This window comes from Protobothrops mucrosquamatus, unplaced genomic scaffold (genome assembly GCF_001527695.2).
Source record: "Protobothrops mucrosquamatus isolate PMUCROS unplaced genomic scaffold, P.Mucros_1.0 scaffold_88, whole genome shotgun sequence".
NCBI lineage: Eukaryota > Metazoa > Chordata > Lepidosauria > Squamata > Viperidae > Protobothrops > Protobothrops mucrosquamatus.
This window is the reverse complement of record NW_015386164.1, coordinates 891,841-914,402: the sequence shown is the minus strand read 5'-3', so window position 1 is coordinate 914,402 and position 22,562 is coordinate 891,841. Positions and strand designations below refer to the sequence as shown.

At 42.1% G+C, this 22,562-nt stretch overlaps 1 protein-coding gene across 1 annotated transcript in view; it reads right to left on the bottom strand.

Annotated features, from left to right (window-relative positions):
- Positions 1-22,282, bottom strand: part of NEK1 (NIMA related kinase 1) — a 92,145-nt gene extending 69,863 nt beyond the window's left edge. Inside the window, exons 1-9 of the mRNA XM_015814546.1 lie at positions 22,093-22,282; positions 19,133-19,280; positions 18,957-19,053; positions 18,517-18,614; positions 15,815-15,898; positions 7,931-7,998; positions 7,759-7,845; positions 2,818-2,872; positions 1,713-1,913 (exon numbers count right to left, since the gene is read on the bottom strand). Coding sequence (XP_015670032.1) covers positions 1,713-1,913; positions 2,818-2,872; positions 7,759-7,845; positions 7,931-7,998; positions 15,815-15,898; positions 18,517-18,614; positions 18,957-19,053; positions 19,133-19,249 — 807 coding nt within the window. The 5' untranslated portion in view covers positions 19,250-19,280; positions 22,093-22,282. The remainder of the gene's footprint in view (positions 1-1,712; positions 1,914-2,817; positions 2,873-7,758; positions 7,846-7,930; positions 7,999-15,814; positions 15,899-18,516; positions 18,615-18,956; positions 19,054-19,132; positions 19,281-22,092) is intronic.
- Positions 22,283-22,562: the final 280 nt, after the last annotated feature.

Genomic DNA, 22,562 nt, shown 5'->3' with positions numbered 1-22,562 from the left:
GTTTTAAGTTTTAAAGTAGAGATTCTGGCTCTTAGTTCTATAGTAGCCTCTTTTATTGTAGTACATATTTCTTCTTTAGCCTCATAGATCTTTTCCAGTATAAGTTTACAGTTTAAGTGTGGTTGAGGCTTCTCCATTTTAGCAATAGTTGAAAAAAAAATCCTTTTCCTTTTTAGTGAAAGTTAAAATTGAACATTATTCACCCCCACAGATCACACAGCTAGCTCAAATTATCTTTTCTCTTGAAAAACAGTTTGAAGGCCAAAACCATCTCATCTCCAGATAGACAAAAATCCAGTATTAATTTTTGACCAGTAGGTATTCTCAGTGAGCTAAAAAGACTTCTTCAAACACCATTTTCCCCCTTTTTTCTATTTTTTAAAGGAAGAATAGAACAAAAAATACTCTGCCGATATAATACCGCTCCAAAAAACACAAAAAACAGTTTTTTCTGCAGCTCAATGTAAGTAGAGATAGAATATAGTCTTTAAATGAATATTGATTTGTTTTTTCTGTCCCTTTATAAAACGCGTTTGTTCCCTTTTCCAGACGGGGAAATAATAGCACAAACAGCTTCTACAGGCAAAAACAGCATGGGGTGTGGGGAGGAACAAAAGGGGTCTCACCCGGATCATCTGCGGTGGGTCTTTAACGCTTAGACGACGATGTGACTTTTGGCTGGTGCAGCAGGGTGATCAGCCATCTTACATGCCGATCTTTGCTCCGTCGGCCCTAAGGAGATAGCTGGAGACTCGGGGGGAGCTGCCGCCCTCCCCTATCTACCAGCAAGCCTCCTCCTCGGTGGTGGCATAGGTTTTTCTAATCCCACACCTGCTGACCTCATATGCCCAAAATATGCAAGCTTCTGCTTGCCAATCATTAGCTCAAGGTAACAGTTTTTATTTAGTCCAAGACTAACTGATTCTTCTTCAAGTCCACAATTCTCTCAGTATGTCCTTCTCTCACTTGTTCTCAATATCTAGTTTTCTTAGCTATACATCACCACTAGAAAAAACTATTACTTTAACTGTATTGTCATTAAAATACTCTTATCCATTATCTTGTCTTCAAAGTTGTCATTTCTTTCCCATCTAGAACTACTCTTCTACCTTTCCATTATCTTTCTTGGTTCTCTTCTACTTTTCCATTTATCATTATTGTTTCTTTAGCCAATAAACAAGCCTACCTACCATCTTCACTTATTCACCTTTAAATGAAGAGGCCAATTAGGCTATGTCTAGACCAGGCCTAAAATTTGATTTCCCTGCTCCTAGTCCTGTACTTAATCACTAAACCAAATTGGCTTTCACAAGGATCTTACAAAGTTCTCATGCAGTTTTCCATTTGTTACAAAACTTTCCTTGCAACTTTTCTCCTTTTTCTTCTTCTATTTGTTGACATTATTGGTTGACATATCTTTCCTTGTCCTTTCTTCCTTGTTGATGGAATTTCCTCTTTAGTCTATTTCTATTTGCCTAAGGCTTTAACATATTCCATTTTTCCTGGTTATCATAATTGGAGGCTTTTCCTTTTGGGAAAAAATTGGGGGAAAAAATCTTGCCTCTGTTTTCACAATATCTTTAAACATTTTAAGAAATAGAATAATAATTGATATAATTACCGATAAAGAAATTTTTAATATTTCTTGGAAGTGAAAAATCTGAAATGGACTTTTGAACTAACTGCCTAGAACTAAAAATCCAAATACGTACCTGTGGTGTAAGAAATTTTTCAATGCGTTTAACTATAAACATTTTCTCCAATATGGAGTTGACAGATGGTCGATCCCTTGGATTTCTTTTAAATAATTGTGAAATCAGACTCCGGAGTTCATGGGAATAACGTGTAGAAACAGGAGGAAATGATCCAGAGATTATTTTGAGAACTAAATTTTTCATATTACCAGCTTCAAACTAGAGAGAAAAGTAGAATTCATTGGATTATAGCAATGCTGTTAAGTATACTTAGTGATATCCTTAAGTTACTTTAAAATATTTTTCAAGATATTAACTTTTTTCACCCTATAGGACACTTTCACAGATAATTTTTCAATATTTACATATTACGTGTATAAACTGGGAATTTTTACAAGAACTAATCTAGATTAATTATACAGTAAAGAAACTGATCAGTCATTCTGTCCTGTAGTTTTCATCATATTCTGTAATTTTTCACAAATATAGAGAGATGACTCACCTCTCATAGAGATTCAGAAATATAAAGAATGCACTTCGCAAATATAAACTAATAAAACAGGTTCCACCAGCAGTCATGCAATTATTTCAAGTTATATTTATACAAAGAATTGACACACTGAAACTAGGATTTAATCTCAGTAAACATACTTAAGAAATGCAAATTGCTATAAGGAAGAAGGAACTTGGCATATTAATGTTAATTCATGCTGAAAAGGTGATGAATGAAGGATGAACATAAACGGATAACTTAAATCTTAACTTTACTAACTATAATCTCACATTTTGTGACCTTTTCTTTGCAATATTATTCAAAGTATTTAAATGTGGGATCTGAACCCTCAAATAATACCAGCTGTGTTTGGAAGTTCAAGTCATCCAACATATGTATAAAGTACAACAGCTTTTTATGTGAGAAGGTAAAATTATATAAAAACACATTATTTCTATAATTAAAGCAAAATAGTATTTGTCATGACAAATGAGAACATAGATAAAATAACTATCTAAGGCAATTATTTATTTCTTCCCCAACAGCCAAACAATTACCAAAAATATTATCAGTAAGGGATACAAATGCTCAGAATAGGTCATTCATTAAGAATATTAAACTTTAACTTACTGCATGTTTCAATGTACACATTTCATAAAGAACACACCCAAGGGCCCACATGTCACTAAGAAACAAAAACAAATAGTAAATTTACAATGTCAGCTAAAAAATCAATTTTGTCTTTGGTCCCTTCCATAAAAAAAAGCTGTGAAGGAATATATTATACATGTCAGTTGTAGCAGTATAATCTATTGTCCTATGAGTTTGAGAACATGGAAAAATGCCACAGTTGAAATCTATTCTGTCTTGGTTCACTTAGGGCATAGGTCGGCAACCTGCAGCTACGGAGCCGCATGTGGCTCTTTGAGCCTTCCTGAGGCTCCCAGCCTCCTCTGCCATTTGCAGAGACAGACAAAGAGCGTGTGTGTGTGTGTGTGTGTGTGTAAAAAAGAGAGTAGCCTCACCCTGTTCCGACGAGCTGAGAAGCTTATTGGGCGGGGTTCCTGCCTTGGCTGCGTCTCTGCAGGAAGCAGGAAACAGGAAGGGCAGGAAAGAGCTAGCTAGCCAGGCTATGCTGACTCAGGAATTCTGGGAGTTGAAGTCCATGAGTCATAAAAGAGCTGAGGTTGCCTACCCCTGAGCTAGCCCAATAAGAATGTGTGTCAGCTTGTTGGAGAACAGCTTGAAGCAGAAGATCGGAGAGAGGGAGACAGAGGGGGGGAGAGAGAAAGAGAGGGAGAGAGAGGGGGGGAGAGGGAGAAAGAGAGAGAGAAAGGGGGAGAGGAAAGAGAGAGAGGAAAGAGAGATAGAGAGAGGGAGAGGAAAGAGAGAGAAAGAGAGATAGAGAGAGGGAGAGGAAAGAGAGAGAGAGGGAGAAGAGAGAAAGGGAAAAAGGGAGAGAGAAAGAGAGAGGGAGGAAGAGAGAGAAAGAGACCCTTTTGACATCTAAAATGAAGGTAACGCTGCATATATCCTTTTTTACCTTTATTATTTTTATATATATATATATATATATATATANACATACATACATACATACATACATACATACATACATACAGTATATATATGTCCTTAATAGCTGCAAAAATACGAATCCCCGGCATATTTGTTCAATAACACAACCTTCGATCTCCAGGAGACGTATAAACCAGTTGTTTATTGCTAAAAAGATATTTAAAAACAATAAAAACAACTATTTACAATGTTAAAAGAAACAACTTAGCTTTCGCTGGTCCCCTACCAGCGTCCTCAGAGTGAAGCTCAAGGGGTGGGGAGATTCTTTTTATACACCTTGCTGGTCTAACTGCTTACTCATTGCCCGTGTGATAGGGCCATCCTTCCTGATTAACTGTAATTGCCTTGGTTGTCCCGCCTTCTCTTTTTTGCACTCCAACTCCACACTTTTCCCCTCTCTCATCCTTATCAATCTCCTCCCTCCCAGCACCATTGCTGCCGGTGTGCTCTCTAAACGCTCCCTCCTACTCATTCCAGGCTGCGCATTCAAACCCAGTGCTACAAAAGGCTTGCCATCAGCGCTCCCTTCCTTTCTAGCCCGTTGGTCTGCACGCTGTTCCTGCCTTCCGTCATCCATTCCTGTCAGTCTTTTTTTCTCCAATTTCCCTCCACCCCCGGGTGTGCGCATGCTCCATTGTGCCTCATCCTTCTGCTCCGTCTGCCCACAACCGGTGGGGATGCCTATCAGCTGGCTCTTAGGCTCAGCCCCTCTCGTCCTCGTTAGCCTTATCTCCCCCAATTTCCTTTCACACCTGGCTGTGCGTACGACCGATGACTTTTCTTCCTTTGGTAGCGGAGGCAATAGCGTGCATATTAGCACCTTATAACATCAAAGTGGCTCACTGATCCGACCAAACACTTCGGATGAAAGCGATGCGTCCCAAGGAACCGCTACCAAAGGAAGAAAAGTCATCGGTCGTATACAGGGTACACTGCAAGGATTGCCAATGTAACTATACGAGGGAGACGGCCAAATGGATAAAAACTAGAATACATGAACACAGATTGGCCGTCAGAAGGCAGGAGCAGTATTCCCAAATATGGACGCATATGGTTAACAACGGGCACTCATTCGATTTCAAGGGAGCAGAAGCCATCGCCCAGGATGCCTCCAAAGGAGGACGCCTGCTGAAGGAGGCCTGGCTCTCCAACATGGATTCAATCAATCGATGCATAGAATTGCCCACGCATACCAGACATTAAAAATACACGAGGAGCGAGTCAGGATGCGGATGGCGCTTACCAGAGGCAGAACCAGAACCGGGGAAGGCAGTCATCACATGGCTAGGCAAAGAAAGGATTTGGAGGGAATAGGGATGATAGGGATGGATGGTGAAACATTGGAACCACGGATGGATGGATGGGGTGAAAAGGAAGGAGGAAGTGAGCATGGTGAAGGGTCGCAGGGGGGAGGTGACAATGAGAGGGCATTGGGAATGCCGGACCTGACCGTACAACCCAAAAAACGTAGGACAGGGATACCAAACAAGACAGGATTAGCCAAGAGGGGGAAGGAGGGAGAAAGGGATAAAAAAGGGGGGGAGGTTGGACTTGAAGAGGAGCTGGCGGATAGTCCAACTGACCATAGGCAGACGGAGCAGAGATGGGACACGATTGTGCGCACGCACAGCCAGGTGTGAAAGGAAATTGGGGGAGATAAGGCTAACGAGGACGAGAGGGGCTGAGCCTAAGAGCCAGCTGATAGGCATCCCCACCGGTTGTGGGCAGACGGAGCAGAAGGATGAGGCACGATGGAGCGTGCGCACACCCGGGGGTGGAGGGAAATCGGAGAAAAAAAGACTGATAGGAATAGATGACGGAAGGCAGGAACAGAGTGCAGACCAACGGGCTAGAAAGGAAGGGAGCGCTGATGGCAAGCCTTTTGTAGCACTGGGTTTGAATGCGCAGCCTGGAATGAGTAGGAGGGAGCGTTTAGAGAGCACACCGGCAGCAATGGTGCTGGGAGGGAGGAGATTGACAAGGATGAGAGAGGGGAAAAGTGTGGAGTTGGAGTGCAAAAAAGAGAAGGCGGGACAACCAAGGCAATTACAGTTAATCAGGAAGGATGGCCTTATCACACGGACAATGAGTAAGCAGTTAGACCAGCAAGGTGTATAAAAAGAATCTCCCCACCCCTTGAGCTTCACTCTGAGGACGCTGGCAGGGGACCAGCGAAAGCTAAGTTGTTTCTTTTAACATTGTAAATAGTTGTTTTTATTGTTTTTAAATATCTTTTTAGCAATAAACAACTGGTTTATACCCCTCTCGGAGATCGAAGATTGTGTTATTGAATATATATATGTATGTATGTATGTATGTATGTATATATATATATACACATACATACATACATACATACATACATATATATATATAAAGGAAAAAAGGATATATGCAGTGTTATCTTCATTTTAGATATCAAAAGGGTTTTGCGGCTCCCAGTGTTTTGTTTTCGTTGGGAAATGAATCCAAGTGGCTCTTTGAGTGTTTTGGGTTGCCTACCCCTGACTTAGGTAAACAGAAAGAAATTATTAGATTCATAATACTACACTAAGATAGAACACGGATTTATCAGTGATTCCAACCACTGTGGTGTATAAACCATGCTTATAACATAGCATTTTATGTGACCCAAGTCACTGTGACTTACCGACTTTCAATGGTTAAATAATGAAATTGTGGCTAAGTGTAAAAATGGATTTAGGTTGTAATCTAAGTATTATCTGCTTGCTTACTGCTTCTGTTCCACTTTCTCCTAGGTCATTTTTTAGCCTCTAGAAAGAAATAAAATTCTATAACACATTACTAATCCCTGTTAGTGCCCTAGTACAGGGCTTTTCAACCTTTTTACCCATTGTACCACTTTTAGGATATGGCAACATCCAAGTACCACCAGTCGCCTAGCAAGGTGTCAAAAACTTGATGATAAAGTACAGGTAGTCCTCGACTTACAACAGTTCGCTTAGTGACTGTTCGAAGTTACAATGGCACTGAAAAAAGTGCCCCCCCAAGCCACAGCCGAGCAAGACAGCACCCGGCGGTGCTCTTCCTCCTGTCCAAGGTTTTCATTGTTGTGAGCATTTCTGTTGAGGATTGGCAACAGGGGGGGGGGTGTTTGGTTTTTATCCCCCCGTCTGCTGGGTGGTTGCAGCAGGTTTTGGTCAATTCACATGACCCTGGGACACTATGACTATCATAAATATGAATCAGTTGCCAAGCATCTGAATGTAAATCACAAGACCCTGGAGATGCTGCAACATTCCAGCTGATCAGCGCTTCTTCTGGGCTCAGCAGAAGCATCAGATCAGTGCTGCTTTCCAGCTGATTGGTGCTTCTGGGCTCAGCAGAAGCACCAGGATCAGCGCCGAGCTCCAGCTGGAGCCTGGTGCTGATCCTGGTGCTTCCACTGAGCCGACAGCCCCGAAGAAGCATCGATCAGCTGGAAAGCGGCACTGATCCTGGCGTTTCCGCTGAGCCCTGACAGCCCTGCAGCTCCAGCCATCTCTCGTTCAGGCTTGTGCGGTGCTGCCATCGGTTCAGCTCATTCCCCTCCCCCGCTACTTTTCTAGAATGGTTGCGTACCACCTGCCAGGTGCCAATGTACCACAGGTGGTTCCCATACTACTGGTTGAAAAGCCCTGCCCTAGTAAATTACACAGAATGAGATGGCTACTTATGGGGGCATATTTTGATTGTCAAATATATATAATGGTATTTTAAAATGTTTACTATACACTTAGGTTTTCTAACTCATTGTACAACATATACTGCTTTACAGAGTCAGAACTACATATTACACAGTTTTTAGTAGTTAAGAATTACATTTTTATTTCTTTATCTAAAAACAATTATATTAAGAATAAAAACACTAATTTCTCTACAGAGCTAAAATAAAGCAAAGTTGAATGAGAACAAGCAAGTTGAAAAAAATGATAGCACAATGAAAGGTCAGGGCATCTATCTAGATTACAATTGATAATAGTTACACGTTACCTTTTATTATTGTAAGGTTTATTCTCACAGATTTCTGGTGACAAGTAATATGGTGTTCCTATACAAGTTCGAGCAAGTTCCACGGTACTAAAAAAATAAAATGGTATTAATCAATTAAACCACCTTAATAATATTATTAAAACTGAAGCAATGGGGATTATTTTAAGGTTACCTATTCAGAACTCTAGCTATTCCAAAGTCTCCCAACTGTATTGTTCCATCTTTGGTTAAAAATATATTCTGGAGTAGAAGAAGAAAAAATGTAATACTATTATTTTTTAAAAAAAATTATGCACAATAATTTGATTTTAACTCAGAATTTACAATTAAAGTTAGAAACTACTTTTGGCCGATTATTATATATTACATATATTATTATATTATTACATTATATTATTCAGAGATAACATACAGTTTATAATGTTTAATTTTGGTTTGTATTCTGTTAATCCAACCACTACAATTTTTGTAGAAATCAAAGCAATGGGGCGTTGTCTTACCTGAACGCCTTTTCTCAGCACGGAGATGGAGGATCCACCCATGGGTTGAGACTGTATTCCTGCCCAATCAGATCAAGTCAGCCAAAGTTGTCACGCCCTGTCCCTGGACCTATGCCCAGTCTTGACGCGAGCGTAGCCTTTGACTGATCGATGACGTACTGGCTCAAAACTAATTACCTACAAGGCTAAATGAATCTCTACTAAGAGGGAGGGAGGTGGATCCTCCATCTCCGTGCTGAGAAAAGGCGTTCAGGTAAGACAACGCCCCTTCTCCAGCACTTGAGATGGAGGATCCACCCATGGGACATACCAAAGCCTACTGTCCCTGAGGGAGGGAATCAGACTGGTCCGGTGTGGCACTTTGGCAAACTACTTGTTGGAGGACCCTCCTTCCAAAGGAAGCCTCCGCCGAGGCAAATTTATCGACCTTGTAGTGCCGAATAAAAGGAGAAGGAGTGGTCCATGTGGCCGCTCTACAAACCTCCTCAATAGTCGCTTGAGTGTTCCAAGCCGATGTGGAAGCGCTCCGTGTGGAGTGCGCTGTGACCCCTTGCGGAACCGGCAATGACTCCGCCCGATATGCCTCGGTGATGCACGCCCTAATCCACCTGCCACTGGTGGAAGAGGAAACCTTCCTACCCCTGGAAGATGGGTGAAAGGAGACAAACAGGGCTTCTGATGCGCGGAAATCCGCCGTCCGTGCAATGTAGTAACGGAGTGCCCTGCGGACATCTAAGCAATGCCATTGCCATTCCAGAGTACGCGATGGTCTAGGGCAAAAGTCCGGTAGAATAACTTCCTGGCACCTATGAAAGAGCGAATTCACCTTTGGGACAAAGGTAGGGTCTAGACGGAGTACCACGCGGTCCGTGTGGAAGATGCACAGATCCTTACGGACCGACAATGCCGCCAGCTCTGATATACGTCGAGCCGACGTGATGGCCACTAAGAAGGCTACCTTGTGTGACAGGTGATTCATATCGCACGATGCTAATGGTTCGAAGGGCGGTCTTGTTAGAGCCCGAAGAACCCGAGGCAACTCCCAGGAAGGATACCTGTGCACTGTAGGCAGCCTGGTGTTCGCTGCTCCCTTAAGGAAGGAGCAGAGCAGTGGGTGGTGAGCTAACGACCCTCCGGATTCCCAGGCGAGAACAGTAGAGAGCGCAGCTAGTTGCCTACGTAACGTATTAGGGGCTAAACCTTTGTCCAGACCCTCTGACAAAAATTCCAAAATATTAGGAATATTGAGACCTGAAATAGACAACTGATGCTTATTGCACCAAGTACAAAAGTTTTTCCACGTGGCCTCATAAATGCGATTCGTGGATGGCCGCCGTGATGCCTGTATAATCTCAATGACCCTTAATGAGCAGGATTGCCTTGACAAATAGTAGCGCTCAAGTGCCAGACGGCTAGTTGCAGCCACTGGGGATCCGGATGAAGGATGGCTCCCTGACTCAGCGAAATTCTGTCCGGGGGAATCTTCCACGGTGCTGTTATGGAGAGACCCAGAAGGTCGGCAAACCACGGTCTCCTTGGCCAATACGGGGCTACAAGTAGAATCTCTGCGTCCTCCCGGAGTAGTTTGCGCACCACCGCTGGAATAAGAGGGAGAGGTGGGAAGGCATACAGCAGACCCCGAGGCCATGGAGAGCGCAGTGCATCTATCTGCTCCACTCCCTGAGACGGAAAGCGGGAGAAGAAGCGGGGGAGCTGGGTGTTGGCCGGTGAGGCAAATAGGTCCACTAACGGTAGACCAAAGCGGTGGCAACTCTCCTTGAAGACCCTCGGGTGAATCCTCCACTCTGAGTGGTCTATTGTCGCTCTGCTCAAGACATCTGCCTGGGTATTGTCCTTGCCCGAGATGTGCTCGGCCTTGATGGACGCTAGATTGTGCTCCGCCCAGGTCCCCAATATTAATGCCTCGTTGAGAAGGATCCGAGAACGAGTGCCCCCCTGCCTGTTTACGTGGGCCTTGGCAGTCATGTTGTCCGTGAGGACCAATACATGACGCTTTCGGACCTGGCTGTGGAAGTGACGGAGAGCCAGATGTATGGCCCTCAGTTCCAACCAGTTTATATCGTGGCGGAGGTCTGAGTGCGACCAACGGCCCTGGGCCCAATGGGAGTGCAGATGCGCCCCCCAACCAAAGAGGCTGGCATCGGTCGTGATGAGGAGCCGCTCCGGCTCCTTGAATAACGACCCTTTGAGGACGGCTGGGGACAGCCACCACTTGAGGGAAAGCGAGGTCTGAGATGGAAGCCTCACCCTTGTCTGAGAGGCACTGATGTTCCGCCTCTGGAAGGGGAGAAGGAACCACTGCAATTCCCTGGAGTGGAGTCTGGCCCACGGAACTATTTCTATGGCCGATATCATCTGTCCTAACACCCTGGAAAGGCTGAGTAGGGAAACCTTCTGCCCCTTGCGCACTTGGCGGATGGATTTTCTCAGGTTGGTCAAACGCTCCTGGGATAAATACACCCGACATTCCATGGTGTCTATGACGGCCCCTAAGTGCAATAGCCGAGTCGTGGGGACCAGATGACTCTTGGGGAAGTTTACCGAGAACCCGTGATCCTGGAGCAGCCGTACTACCCGGTCGAGATCCTGTCGTGCCGAGTGGGCGGAGGTCGACTGGATCAGGATGTCGTCCAGGTAACACTGGACCCTGATCGGAACCATCCGTAGGTGAGCTGCCAGGACCGCCAGGATCTTGGTAAACACCCTGGGAGCCGCCGAGAGGCCAAAGGGTAGAGCTCTGTATTGATAATGCTCTCCCTTGTAACTGAACCGTAGAAACCGCCGGTGGTCGACAGAGATGGGGATATGGAGATACGCTTCCGTGAGATCGATGGACGTCAGGAAGTCTCCTTTTCTCACGCTTCCCAAAATGGAGCGGAGCGTCTGCATCTTGAATTTTTGATATTTTACATGAAGATTCAAATTTTTTAGATCCAGGATGGCTCTCCATCCTCCTGACGGTTTTGGAACTACAAAGAGGATGGAGTAAAATCCCCGACCCCTTTGGTCCACCGGGGAGGTTTCTATGGCCCTTATCTCCAGGAGATGTTGAATGGCCTGGCCCATTAGAGCCCTTTTGACTGGGTTTCGGGGGAATGGGCAAGAAATGAACCTGTTTACAGGCGTGGAGATGAACTCCAGGTAGAGGCCGGACCTTATCGTGTTCAGGACCCACCTGTCCGTGGTGGTGGCCTCCCATTGGTGGAAGAACAGCGACAGTCTGCCCCCTATGGGAGGTCCCGTTGCCGGGGAGTCACCTGGAGCGCCGGAAAGGCCGGCCGCTCCCACGAAAGGGCCGCTTACCCTGGTTACCCTGGTAGTGCTGCCTGGGCTTGCTCGCCTGCCTGTCAAATTGACCCTCTTGACAGTCCGTTCTGGGTGGAAAGGGACGAAAGGAGGGTGAATAGCTGTATCTATTTCCCCCCCGAAAGGACTGTTTACGGGGTACATAAGTTTGCCTCTTGTCTGACCCCTTAAGGATATGGTTGAGCACTTTGCGTTTATCCTTATTCTCTGAGAGATAAGGAGTCAAAGCCTCACCAAATAACTTACCCCCCTGATATGGAGCAGAGGACAGACGCCACTTGGATTTGGCATCAGCTTGCCAATGCTTAAGCCAAAGCATGCGTCTGCTAGTGACCCCTGAGGCCATAGCTCTAGAGGCAAACTTAGTCGCCTGGAGCGTAGCATCCGAGGCGTACTCCATCGTCGCCACCATCTTACTGATGTCCTGTTGAGAACGGACATCGTCTTTGGGGGTGCGGGCCTGTAGTTGCTTTAGCCAACGGTGTGCGGCTCTGGTGAAGAACGACGCTGACGTCGCTGCCCTAATGGCCCAAGCAGATGCCTGGTGGATCCTGCGAAAGGATAACTCGCACTTACGGTCCTCCGACTTCAGTGCTTCCGAGACATCGCCAGCTATGGCCGTAGGGGAAATTAATGGTCCGAAGGGCTCATCCACCGCAGGGACCTCCAGCGCTTCCTCCAATTCCTTGGCCACGTTGAACAGCTTTTTGTCCGTGGCACTTGGAAGAGGAAAGGAGGCCGGTAGCGCCCATTGTTTCTTTACCGCAGTTAGAAACATGGGCGGACATGGGATCCGGTGCTGAGCTGCCACCGGTTCAGTAAAATTTGGATCCAAATCCGGATCGGGAGTAGCCGTATTTGATGAGGAAGGAGGCTCAGCACCAAGGTGTGCGGTGGAAGAGACCTTGCGGAGCAAGGTAACAAAGGCTGAAGAGTGGAACATTCCAGTGGACGCCGGAGCATCCGCAGACTGTTCCTCTTCCTCAGACATCGGAAACTCCTGGTCAGAGGCCTGATCAGGTAGCGACAAACCCTCAGAATACAAGGATTCAGATGGTGAGGAGGGGCCAGACTGAGGTTCATCTGCCTGATGTGGGGTAGGAGGGGAAATTATAGGAGGGGAAACTACGACTGGAGGTTTAGGAACCGCCCTAGCGTTCAGAGCAATTAAAAGTGAGCAATTAAAAGTGACAATCGCTCCTCTGAAGGGAAAGAAACCTGCTCGGCCTGGCGAAGTCCAGCCGCTGTGGGCGTGAAAGTGGCCTCTGGTATACGTGGAGGTGCCTGAGTAACTGGGATCTGGGGTTCCTGTTCCCGCCCCCCAGTCTGAGAATTGTCCATTCGGGCTATTTTTTGTGCCCTAGAAAACTCTCTTTCCAGGGCTTGGTGTCTCCTGGTGGCGTGCTTATCCGCCCCCTTTAAAGTCGTCTTTGCAGATTTTTTCTTTTTACTCTGCGCAGCCCTGTCTGATCCCTCCAGATGAGATGACATAGTGTTTAAGGCGGCCAAAGAAGGGGACACGACCTCCTTCTCGAGGGAATCCACACTTTCCATCCTCTGATAACGCAGAGGCTCAAGCGGGGGCCTCCGGTATCCAGAGGGAATTATCACCTTGGGTACAACCGGACGCAATTCCAAAGGACGCCAGGGACCCAGGTACTTATGCAATCACAGGCAACGACAGACACGCTATGGGAGTGCCTGGTGCCCGTGCGCCACGTGTCACAAACGAGGACCGGTGCTCTGAGGGGTCACCGTAAGTCTGCTGCAAGTACTGGGGGTAGTTAAATTTGAAGCACGCTATAAGACTTCAAGTGCAAATAAAGGGCTGCAAAAATTCCTTCCCCAGAAGGCACCAAGCACAGGAAAGGCAAACCTCTAGGAATGTAATTCCATTAAGATTCAACTCTAAGTGACCAGAAATTTTGTGAGGGAGTCAACCAAGACGCTGTCAATACGCCTAAAATGGCGGCCGCTTAAAATGGCGGCCGTGCCTAATTGAGCCTTGTGGTCGCCCAAACAAAATGGCGGCCGCACCCGAAGCCCAGGCCCTTGGTCACCCGTAGGGAGACCCCCGTGAGACCAGGGAGCTCAGTTTTGGGTGTTTCAGGAGGATTAGCACCGCGTTTAGCGCTATTCTCCCCCGAACGCCGAGAAATGAGATCGCTTCGCGACCGCGCGGTCTCCAAAATGGCGGCCGTGCGCGCGAAAAACGAAGGTCGGTTCAGACGTGAGGAAAGGCTTCCTTTCCCCCTTAACGGCACCCTGCAGCGTCAAAAATCCTAAAACGCCGCCCGAAAACGCCGCCGCTGCTTGCGATCGGTCACGGAAGAACCGATCGGCGTCCGTTTGAGGCGCGCGCGTTTTGGAGGCTGCCAAAAGTTCCTACGACCTACTGTGAGGCAATGCCCAATTCGAGGCCCTGTGAGACTCCTGCGGCCTATCTATATGGTAGGATCCTTCCTTTTCCCTTTAAGCTCCTATGAATTCCTAATTGTCACCGGGCTCGCAGCCACGAGCTCCGGAGGGATCTCTGGGATCTAACAGCCGTTAGGTCCAGAGCCATCTCAGCTTCCTATTCTCTCCTGAGAGAGCTCCTGGGGGGAGGGAAAAAAGAAGGGGCCCCCTTCAATCTTCCTCTGAGCTTTGCTCCCCCCACAACAGAGCTGAGATTATGCTAATGAAAGACTTGACAAGTGGACTAATCAATTTTAGATAAGGGGATCTAATGGTAAGGAGATGGAAAATGCACCCAAGGCTAGACTGTACCTATGAGCCAGAGTTGTACGTCCTGTCCATGGGCAAGATCAAGTCAAGACTGGGCATAGGTCCAGGGACAGGGCGTGACAACTTTGGCTGACTTGATCTGATTGGGCAGGAATACAGTCTCAACCCATGGGTGGATCCTCCATCTCAAGTGCTGGAGAATTTGCTGTATTCAAACATGGCTACACAATGTGAAGTGCAATCCAGCAATTCAGTCCCAAAATTCTGCAAGTGAATCAAACTTTTATCTTGAAGCAAATTAATGCACAGAATCAAATAATCTTTCTTTAAAAACTTATTTCATCTTATGACTTAAAATGCGTATCAGCCTCTAAGCAGAAAAATATGCTTGATTAAACTGCAGGAGTCATCAAATTGTTTAATTATGATCAGACAACAGTTAATATACAAATAGCCTATTTTTTAAAAAAAATGTTGTAATCCTTCTGAGAGATGCAGTAAACATATGTAGGAGAAATCTAAGATAAGATGAAATAAATACTAAATATTTTAAATTAATAAAACAACTAAATTCATGATAGAACTAGGCTACAATCCACTATGTCCAGCTGGGTGACTTTGGACCAATCACTTTCTTTCAGCCCAATGCACCTCACAGATTTGCTGTTATGGGGAAAAATAGAAGGAGAAACTGTGTTGGAGTTATTTGTAAAAATAATAAAGGTGGGAGATGGGATATAAATAAATAATAAAAGTATCACACAGCTGCTTCAAGACACCCCAGCTGACTCTGTATGAATGGCTGCTTTACTAACAGTGGAATTGTGCGCATGTGCACAAACAGGAACAGATTTGAAGCCAACTGATAAGCTCTGCAAAGGATCTGTTTTAACAATTTGTTTTGTTTATGTTAAAGTATTTAGTAAAGCTCTTCTTTTCATACTTTTAATACTTAACTATAGTCTGTACATTGTTAACTTAACTAAACATCAGCTGCATCATTTACCACTCATCTGACTTTTATTTAGGGAACAAATTGTTCTTGAAAAGGTATTCTAGCCTAGAATTTTGGTTTCATGTTATGAGCTAAAAGTAGTTTAAGGCTCCTGCACTTCTGTTCATGGAAGAGGACAAAACTGAAAGTATGAACTTGGGAAATTTGCTGAAACCTGCAGCTTAAGACAGGTTTGTTTGTAACCTTATTTAAATAAATTTGCTAATGAAATAGGCACAACAGGAAACAATGATTTATTTAAAATCTAGAACCTTAAAATCCTATAACTACACATATAAAAAGAAGTGGGAAGAAAAACCATGAGCTTGATATTTAGTACAGCTCATTTCTGAAATACTATATTTCAGCAATATAACTATTGCTTTGAACAACCACCTCTCCAGTCTGAAGAATTGTTCAGACCCAATTTATTTCATCAATATTTGCGAGCACTAGGTTTCAGCATACCTATTAAAATTCAATATAAAAATGGTTATATTTAACTTACCTGTGATTTTATATCTCGATGCAAAATTTTTCTATCATGTACGTGCTTCAGTGCTAAACATATTTGTACAAACCAATCCATGATCTATAGTTACAAAAAATTACTTTTTGTTAGAAAATTATATTTTATGATATTAAAATAACTTAAACATTAGTCTTTGTGAGATGCTGTTTTATTACTTTAATTTTTTACAAAAGGAAAAAAATTGACATATGGTATATTTCAGAATATTGTATAAGGAAGAAATGGGAACCTTTTTATAAATGTCTCAAGAGTTACCATTTCAAAATGCTGCCAGTGCTCATAACATGAGTCCTTGTCTCTTCAAAGGTAAGAGTAAGGAAAAGTAATGGAGAATGAGACTCCCATAGATGGGAATGTCCGCTTCATTAGCTCCTTTTCTTTCCTTCTGAAAAGACAAGAAGTGGTCAGAACTAAAATTCAGGCAAAGGCATTTTCAAATACTCTGGCTTTTTTTTTCTCTAGAACTGTATGTTGCTCATAGACAGGGCTTCAGGAGAGTGAAGGGTTTATAATAGTATCAGACCCACAAATATGGTAGTTCAGTAAAATATTTTTCCCTAAAAAACAAATACTGTATTGAGATTCAGTCACCACCATCAATAACTATTGTCCTTCTTTCTCCATTTCTATTTCCTTGTGTATTCTTTTTGTCTGTGAATCTGAAGTCAGGAACTGTCCTAAAGGCAGCTCAGTATCTTCCGTTCCTAGCCATTGGGATGCACAACAAAGGCAAAATCACATGGTTTCCAAACTTCTTTTTCTTTTACAGTTAACAGCAGCAATTGGGTCTAGAATGTCTGATACTAAGCAACATGGTCCTAAAGTGCAATATCACATGATTGTGCTGCTTAGTAACAGCAATTCCAGTACCTCTGATTGCCATTGTTGAGCAAATCTCAAACTATATGACATCACATGATCTCCTGCTGGCTCTGACTTTGCTTGTCAGAAGCTGGCGGTGAAGGTTGCAAATGATGATCATTTGCGGGACACTGAGACAGTCAGAACTACTTTGAGAAGTAGTCATAAGTACCATTCATTCAGAACTATCATAAGTCTGAATGGTTGTTCAACAAGTGGTTGTTAAATGTGGCCTACCTGTATTCACATTTACCAATACTGAAAGAATCAATTTGAGTATCAGCAAAGCCTTATCAGAGTAGACAAATACTTTTACTTTTCAACTTCACTGAAATATTTTTAATTTTGTCATTTTGTTTTTATCACTTAGATTCCATTGTTAATATTCTGTTATCCATATTTAGCGGCAGTAGTACATCATACGCACTCATGCTGATGCCTTACTCAGCGGTTAAAGATGCTGAGCTTGTCAGCTTGAGAGTTGACAGTCTGGGTTGGAGACCCAAGCTCCGCACAATGGGATGAGCTCCTGTTACTTGCCCCAGCTCTGGATTACCTAGCAGTTCAAAAGTATGCAAATGCAAGTAGATTAATAGGTACCAATTCGGTTGGAAGGTAACAGCATCCTGTGCGTCTTTGGCATATAGCCATGCTGGCCACTCAACCATGGAAAATGTTTTCAGACAACACTGGGTTCCCTCAGCCAAGAAACGGAGTTGAGCCTTAATGTTGGACAAACCTGACAGGGAAACTTTAACCATTTTTATTGTTCTTTCTAGATAGCGTTTATGCTTTTTTCCTATGTCGTGGCTTTTCATACTTTGTTCACTTTTAATGAAGTCATTAAAAATATGGTCAGTGACAATAATAAAGATTAAGTATCTTTTCAACAGTGTTTTGCATATTCATGAATCAATCTCTTCCCTTTTCTAAGCAAGCAAAGCATACCAAGACCTTTTGTATTTAACACATATTTTTCTAGACTTGTCAAAGCCACCTAGAAGATAGTTTGCATTTGGGTCCACATGGTATCAGCTTCTTTGGAGGTGTGTGCAGTTCTTCAGCTTTTGACAAGATAACCAATTCAAACAAACATAGCTTGATATAACAAACTTAGACAAATATCATCCACTCTCCACCTTTCCTTTTCTTAAAAAGAGGGTGGAGAGAGCAGTCAGGATTTAATTACAGATTATTTTGGAGGAAGATTATTGGACATTTTGCAGTCAGGTTTCAGGCCAAAGTTCAGGAAATGGCATTAATAGTGCTTGTTGATGATCTGTGGCAAAGTAGGGATAGGAAGTGTGTAACCATCTTCATATTCTTTGATCACTCAGCAGCTTTTGACATAATTGACCTTAATATCCTTTGGGACCAGCTTTCAGGAATGGGAGTAAAAGGCATCATTTTATGTGTTTGTCTCATTTCACTGTGGCTGGTTTCAATCAGTATTGTCAGGCAGGGAGAAATCACACACAAGTTCCTTCCAAGTTCCACCCTCCCAGCAAGGTGGATGTACTCCCATCAATAAAAGAATGTCATCTTGAGGATCAGAAAGCACAAGCTTTCTGGAATGATCTTACCCCAGAGATTTGTGTGGCTTCCACCTTTATATCATTCAGGAAATCACTGAAGACCAAGTTGTTCTCCAGAGGTTTTGGAATAGGGTGGTTTTAGATCCTTTTTTTGTTTTTCTTTGTTTTATTTGGCCTGATCTATTTTGTTGTTGTTTTGCTCTTCTGAATGACTTTATTTGTTCTATGTCATTTAGAAGATGGATAACCTATAAAATAAATAAATATCTTAAATTCTATTACCTGGTCTTCTGAAAAAAAGACTCCTTTTTGTGCATTAATTTTTTTAAACAGATCTCCGCCTTCACAATAATCCATTACTATATAAAGACAGCCAGCTTCTGTAACAAAAGAAAAAAGTTGGTGTTTATTTATATATATTAATAAAGTAATTTCTTAATTTCTGATCTCTAAAAATTATATATTTTCAAAGTAATGAAACAGATACGTTTACCTTATAATCATAACTCAATAACATTCACTTAAAAATCCTACTGATCAGCATTACTTATTCCTATTGAGCAGACATGGAATTGCAACATAAACAAGAAATACCAGCTAGAAAACCTGAGTAGTAAAAATACTATTTAAGCAAATCCTGACAATTTAGCATCTTTAATTCAATTTGTGTTTTAAGACTTACGTGCCTGACTTCAAAATATCAGTTTATCATTAAAACTAACCTTCAAATGATTCTCTGTACAAAACAATATTCGGATGTTTCATATTTGCCAAAACAGCAACTTCTCTTCTTGATTCTTCTCTTTCTTTATTTGACATCTTAAAAATAGAAGCATTACTTCTTAAAATTTATTTGTAAATAGAGTAATGAAAAAGAAATATAAATTTAGAAACATACCTTGGATATGTTAATTTCCTTAATAACATATTGTTTGCCATTTTCCTTTGCTTTAACCAGAATTGCTTTTCCAAAAGATCCTTCACCAATCTTTTGCACCTTAACATATTTGTCCATAGTAGCTTTTTAAGGCATCCTTATTCATAAGCTACGGAGAAAATCAGTTTATTCTTTTAGCATTTGTGAGATCAAAATTACATTATAAACTGGTCTCTGAATCACTGAGTTTAATATTATCAAGATTTAATATACTATAATTTGAATCTTTTTTTGTTTCAGTTAAGCTATACTTAGTTTGTGTTCATTTGTTTGCTTTGTATTATAGTTGTTTTTTAAAGAATGGGAAACACGGAAATAGTTGGCTTATTAACAATTTACAAAATATAGAAACACTAGTAACAATTAAAGGATCCATATTATTTTCAAAGTAGCACGCACTAAAAAGTATGAGTTTTTATTTAAAGCAAATTGCCAATAAAAAGGGAGGAAATTCTGCATTATAAATCTCAAAATTTTCTGTTTCAGAAAAATTGAATGCATCCATAAACCACTTGGTAAGGTCTGCAACTATCCAAACTTCAAAGGGACTCAAGTGTCATGAGCTAACAAGACAAGGAATACAGTAATGAGAAATTTTAGAGGAGTGCAAAGCATTCAAATGGAGCTTCGCAGAGTATACTGATATAAACAAAGCTCCTCCTCAATTTAAGCATCTATGTCTTCAGGAATCAGAACCAGTTTGGTGTGGTGCAACACCAAAGGTTAAGGCACCAGGCTAGAAAATGAAAGCCAATTGGGGGACCGTGGTTCAGTCAATCTCTCTAAACCTTAGAAAGAAGGCAGTGACAAACTATTTTTGAAAAATTTTGTCAAGTATACTGCAGGGATTTTTTAAGGCAATTGTTAAGGTCACTGTAGCTATTTTGAAGGTTTCCTAGACAGTTTGCGTATCTGTGTATACATGCATTTTTGCTTCACTGCAATGACATTTTCTGTACATACAAAGAGAACATATAACCATGTTGACCCTTGCAAAAGACACACTGGCATAATGCTTCAAAGAGGATGCTTTATTTGCACTAATACAGTTTATGAAGTATCCTGATAGCTTTCACAATTTTGACAGTTAAAAAAAACCAGGGAAATTCAGTGTAATAATTTTACTTTTAAAATCCAGAATTAAGGGTACTTTATGTTGCCACAAGCTGCTTAAAACAAAGAATTTAGAAACTGATAATGTACCAACATTTTGTGTGTGTTACCAATTAAAATTTAGATACGTGAATGCAGGGTAACTGGGATAGCAAAGATTCCCCAGTTTGTCCTGGCCCAGTATAACTTATATAATATAAAAACTTTTTAGATGACATAGCATAACATCATTTCTAAGTATAAGGCACATCACCAAAGCAATAACTTTTTAATTTTCTGCACTCATATAGTTGAACTAACCAAAGATAGTTTAGATGCTTTGTTTGAACTGTTTATTAAGTCTGAATCTGAATCTCAGTTATGTAAATTAGCCCTATGCATGTTTACCTAAATTAGGTTTATGCTAAATCAGTTATTTCCAACATTCAAGTCTTCTTTGGAAATAGCTCACAAGTAACGTTTGGGGTTGTCAATGAACACATTTAACATTAAGAGACTTAAATATTACTTTATGTAAACTATGGATAAAATAAGATACTTAACTGCTTTAAAGTCATTAGGGATTAATCATTTTTGAGGAATGAAAGTGCCTCCATATACTAGAAAATTGCCTATTGATTTTTCTGGATCTGGAGTTCTCAGTACTATCAGCTTATCATCTTCGAATGTCTAACTACATTGAAAGGTGGATCTGTTTTACAGAAATTTAACCTTTACTATATGACTGATGAGTAGCAGAATGAATTGGCAGCAGTTTTATTCTGCCTCAAAGGAATTAGTTTATAGGGAACCAAAATTTTACTCTAATTACCAATAAGCATTTATTGTATACCTGAAACTAATAAGGGTCATTGGGTAGAAAATTAGGATTTGGTAAATCTAAACTCCCACAATAGAAGAGTGAATCTGGTGAGGTGGGAACTAACAACTTTCAAACTAGAGGGAAAAGTGCTTATATAACATAGAACAGAGGTCTCCAACTCTCAAGGCTGGGAAAAAGTTGACTTGAAAAAGTGAGATGACAAGGTCCAAAATCCAAGTATGCTTAATATTGAAGCAGACAGAAGCAAACGGTTTGATTTTCTTTGTTCTGTTGATTTTCTGCATATCTCACTTGTGTGAAATAAGGCAACATTTAGCTGTGTCATGTCTATGAAACTGCTGGCGTAAGTAAGCTCTTGAATATAGGGTTGAGTGTCTTATATAGTCATACACCTGGTAATTAATAGATAAAAGCAAACAGAAGTCCCAATAAGAGAAACAGACTTATCCAATCTGTTACACAGCTATCCCTGTTCAAAATAAGCTACATTACTGTTTAAGGTAAAGGTTTGGTACTTGGATGTTTCTAGGACCATCTTCCCCAACTCCATCATAGAAGACTGAGGGAGAAAGTCCGCATGAGTTTGTTTATAACATGCAAGTCGTTTCTCTTTGATTTCAAAGAAAAAAAACTATTGCCTTATACTAAACCGCAGTAAAGACATTTTCAAGGACGGAACTAGAGTTTAGCATTCATCCTTGAATTCATCGTAATAGCAATTGATAGCACAAAGCGAGATTTTATTTTTTTCAGTAGATTTTCATGTTATAGTAGTTTCTGAATACTAATTAGTTTAATAAGCTCTGGATAAGAATTCTTTAATCATTTATATTACAATATCTTCCAAAATTGCATTCCCAATACAGCTGTCCGACACTGGGATTGGTAAGCAGAGGCCTTCTCTCTTCAGAATGATCACTGCAGTCTTGGCTTTGACACACCCATTCCGGAGAAAGAACTAAGATACAAAATTGAGGTAACTTACAAGGCAACAACCGTGAGCGGAGCATCCACCACGGAACAAATATCAAATCTGTTGTAACGTGAGAAAAGCCATCCGAGTCCCGCTACAAGAAGCCTCCCGCGTCTTTGCACAACCTCATTTGAGAGTCCATCTCGTTCTTCAACTACTTCAATCGAGCCTCAACCTTCGGTCCCACCTCTTTCGCGTTGCTATAGGAAGGCGATCTAAAACTTTCTCTCTCATTGGACGAAACGTGACCTATGTGTTCGGATGTACCAGATAGGGAGCGCCATATTAATTGCTTACAGCTTCACCCTAGCAACGGCGAGCGAAAGGCCACGTGATGACGTGAAAGCGTTAGAAAGGAGGGGAAGCCCAGCGCAGGCTGGTTTAACGTAAGATTCCTCTCTGTTGCATATTGTATTTTACACTGCACACGTTTCGGTACTTTGTTAGCACTCTGGGTATTAATTCAGAACCTTAATTCTTCC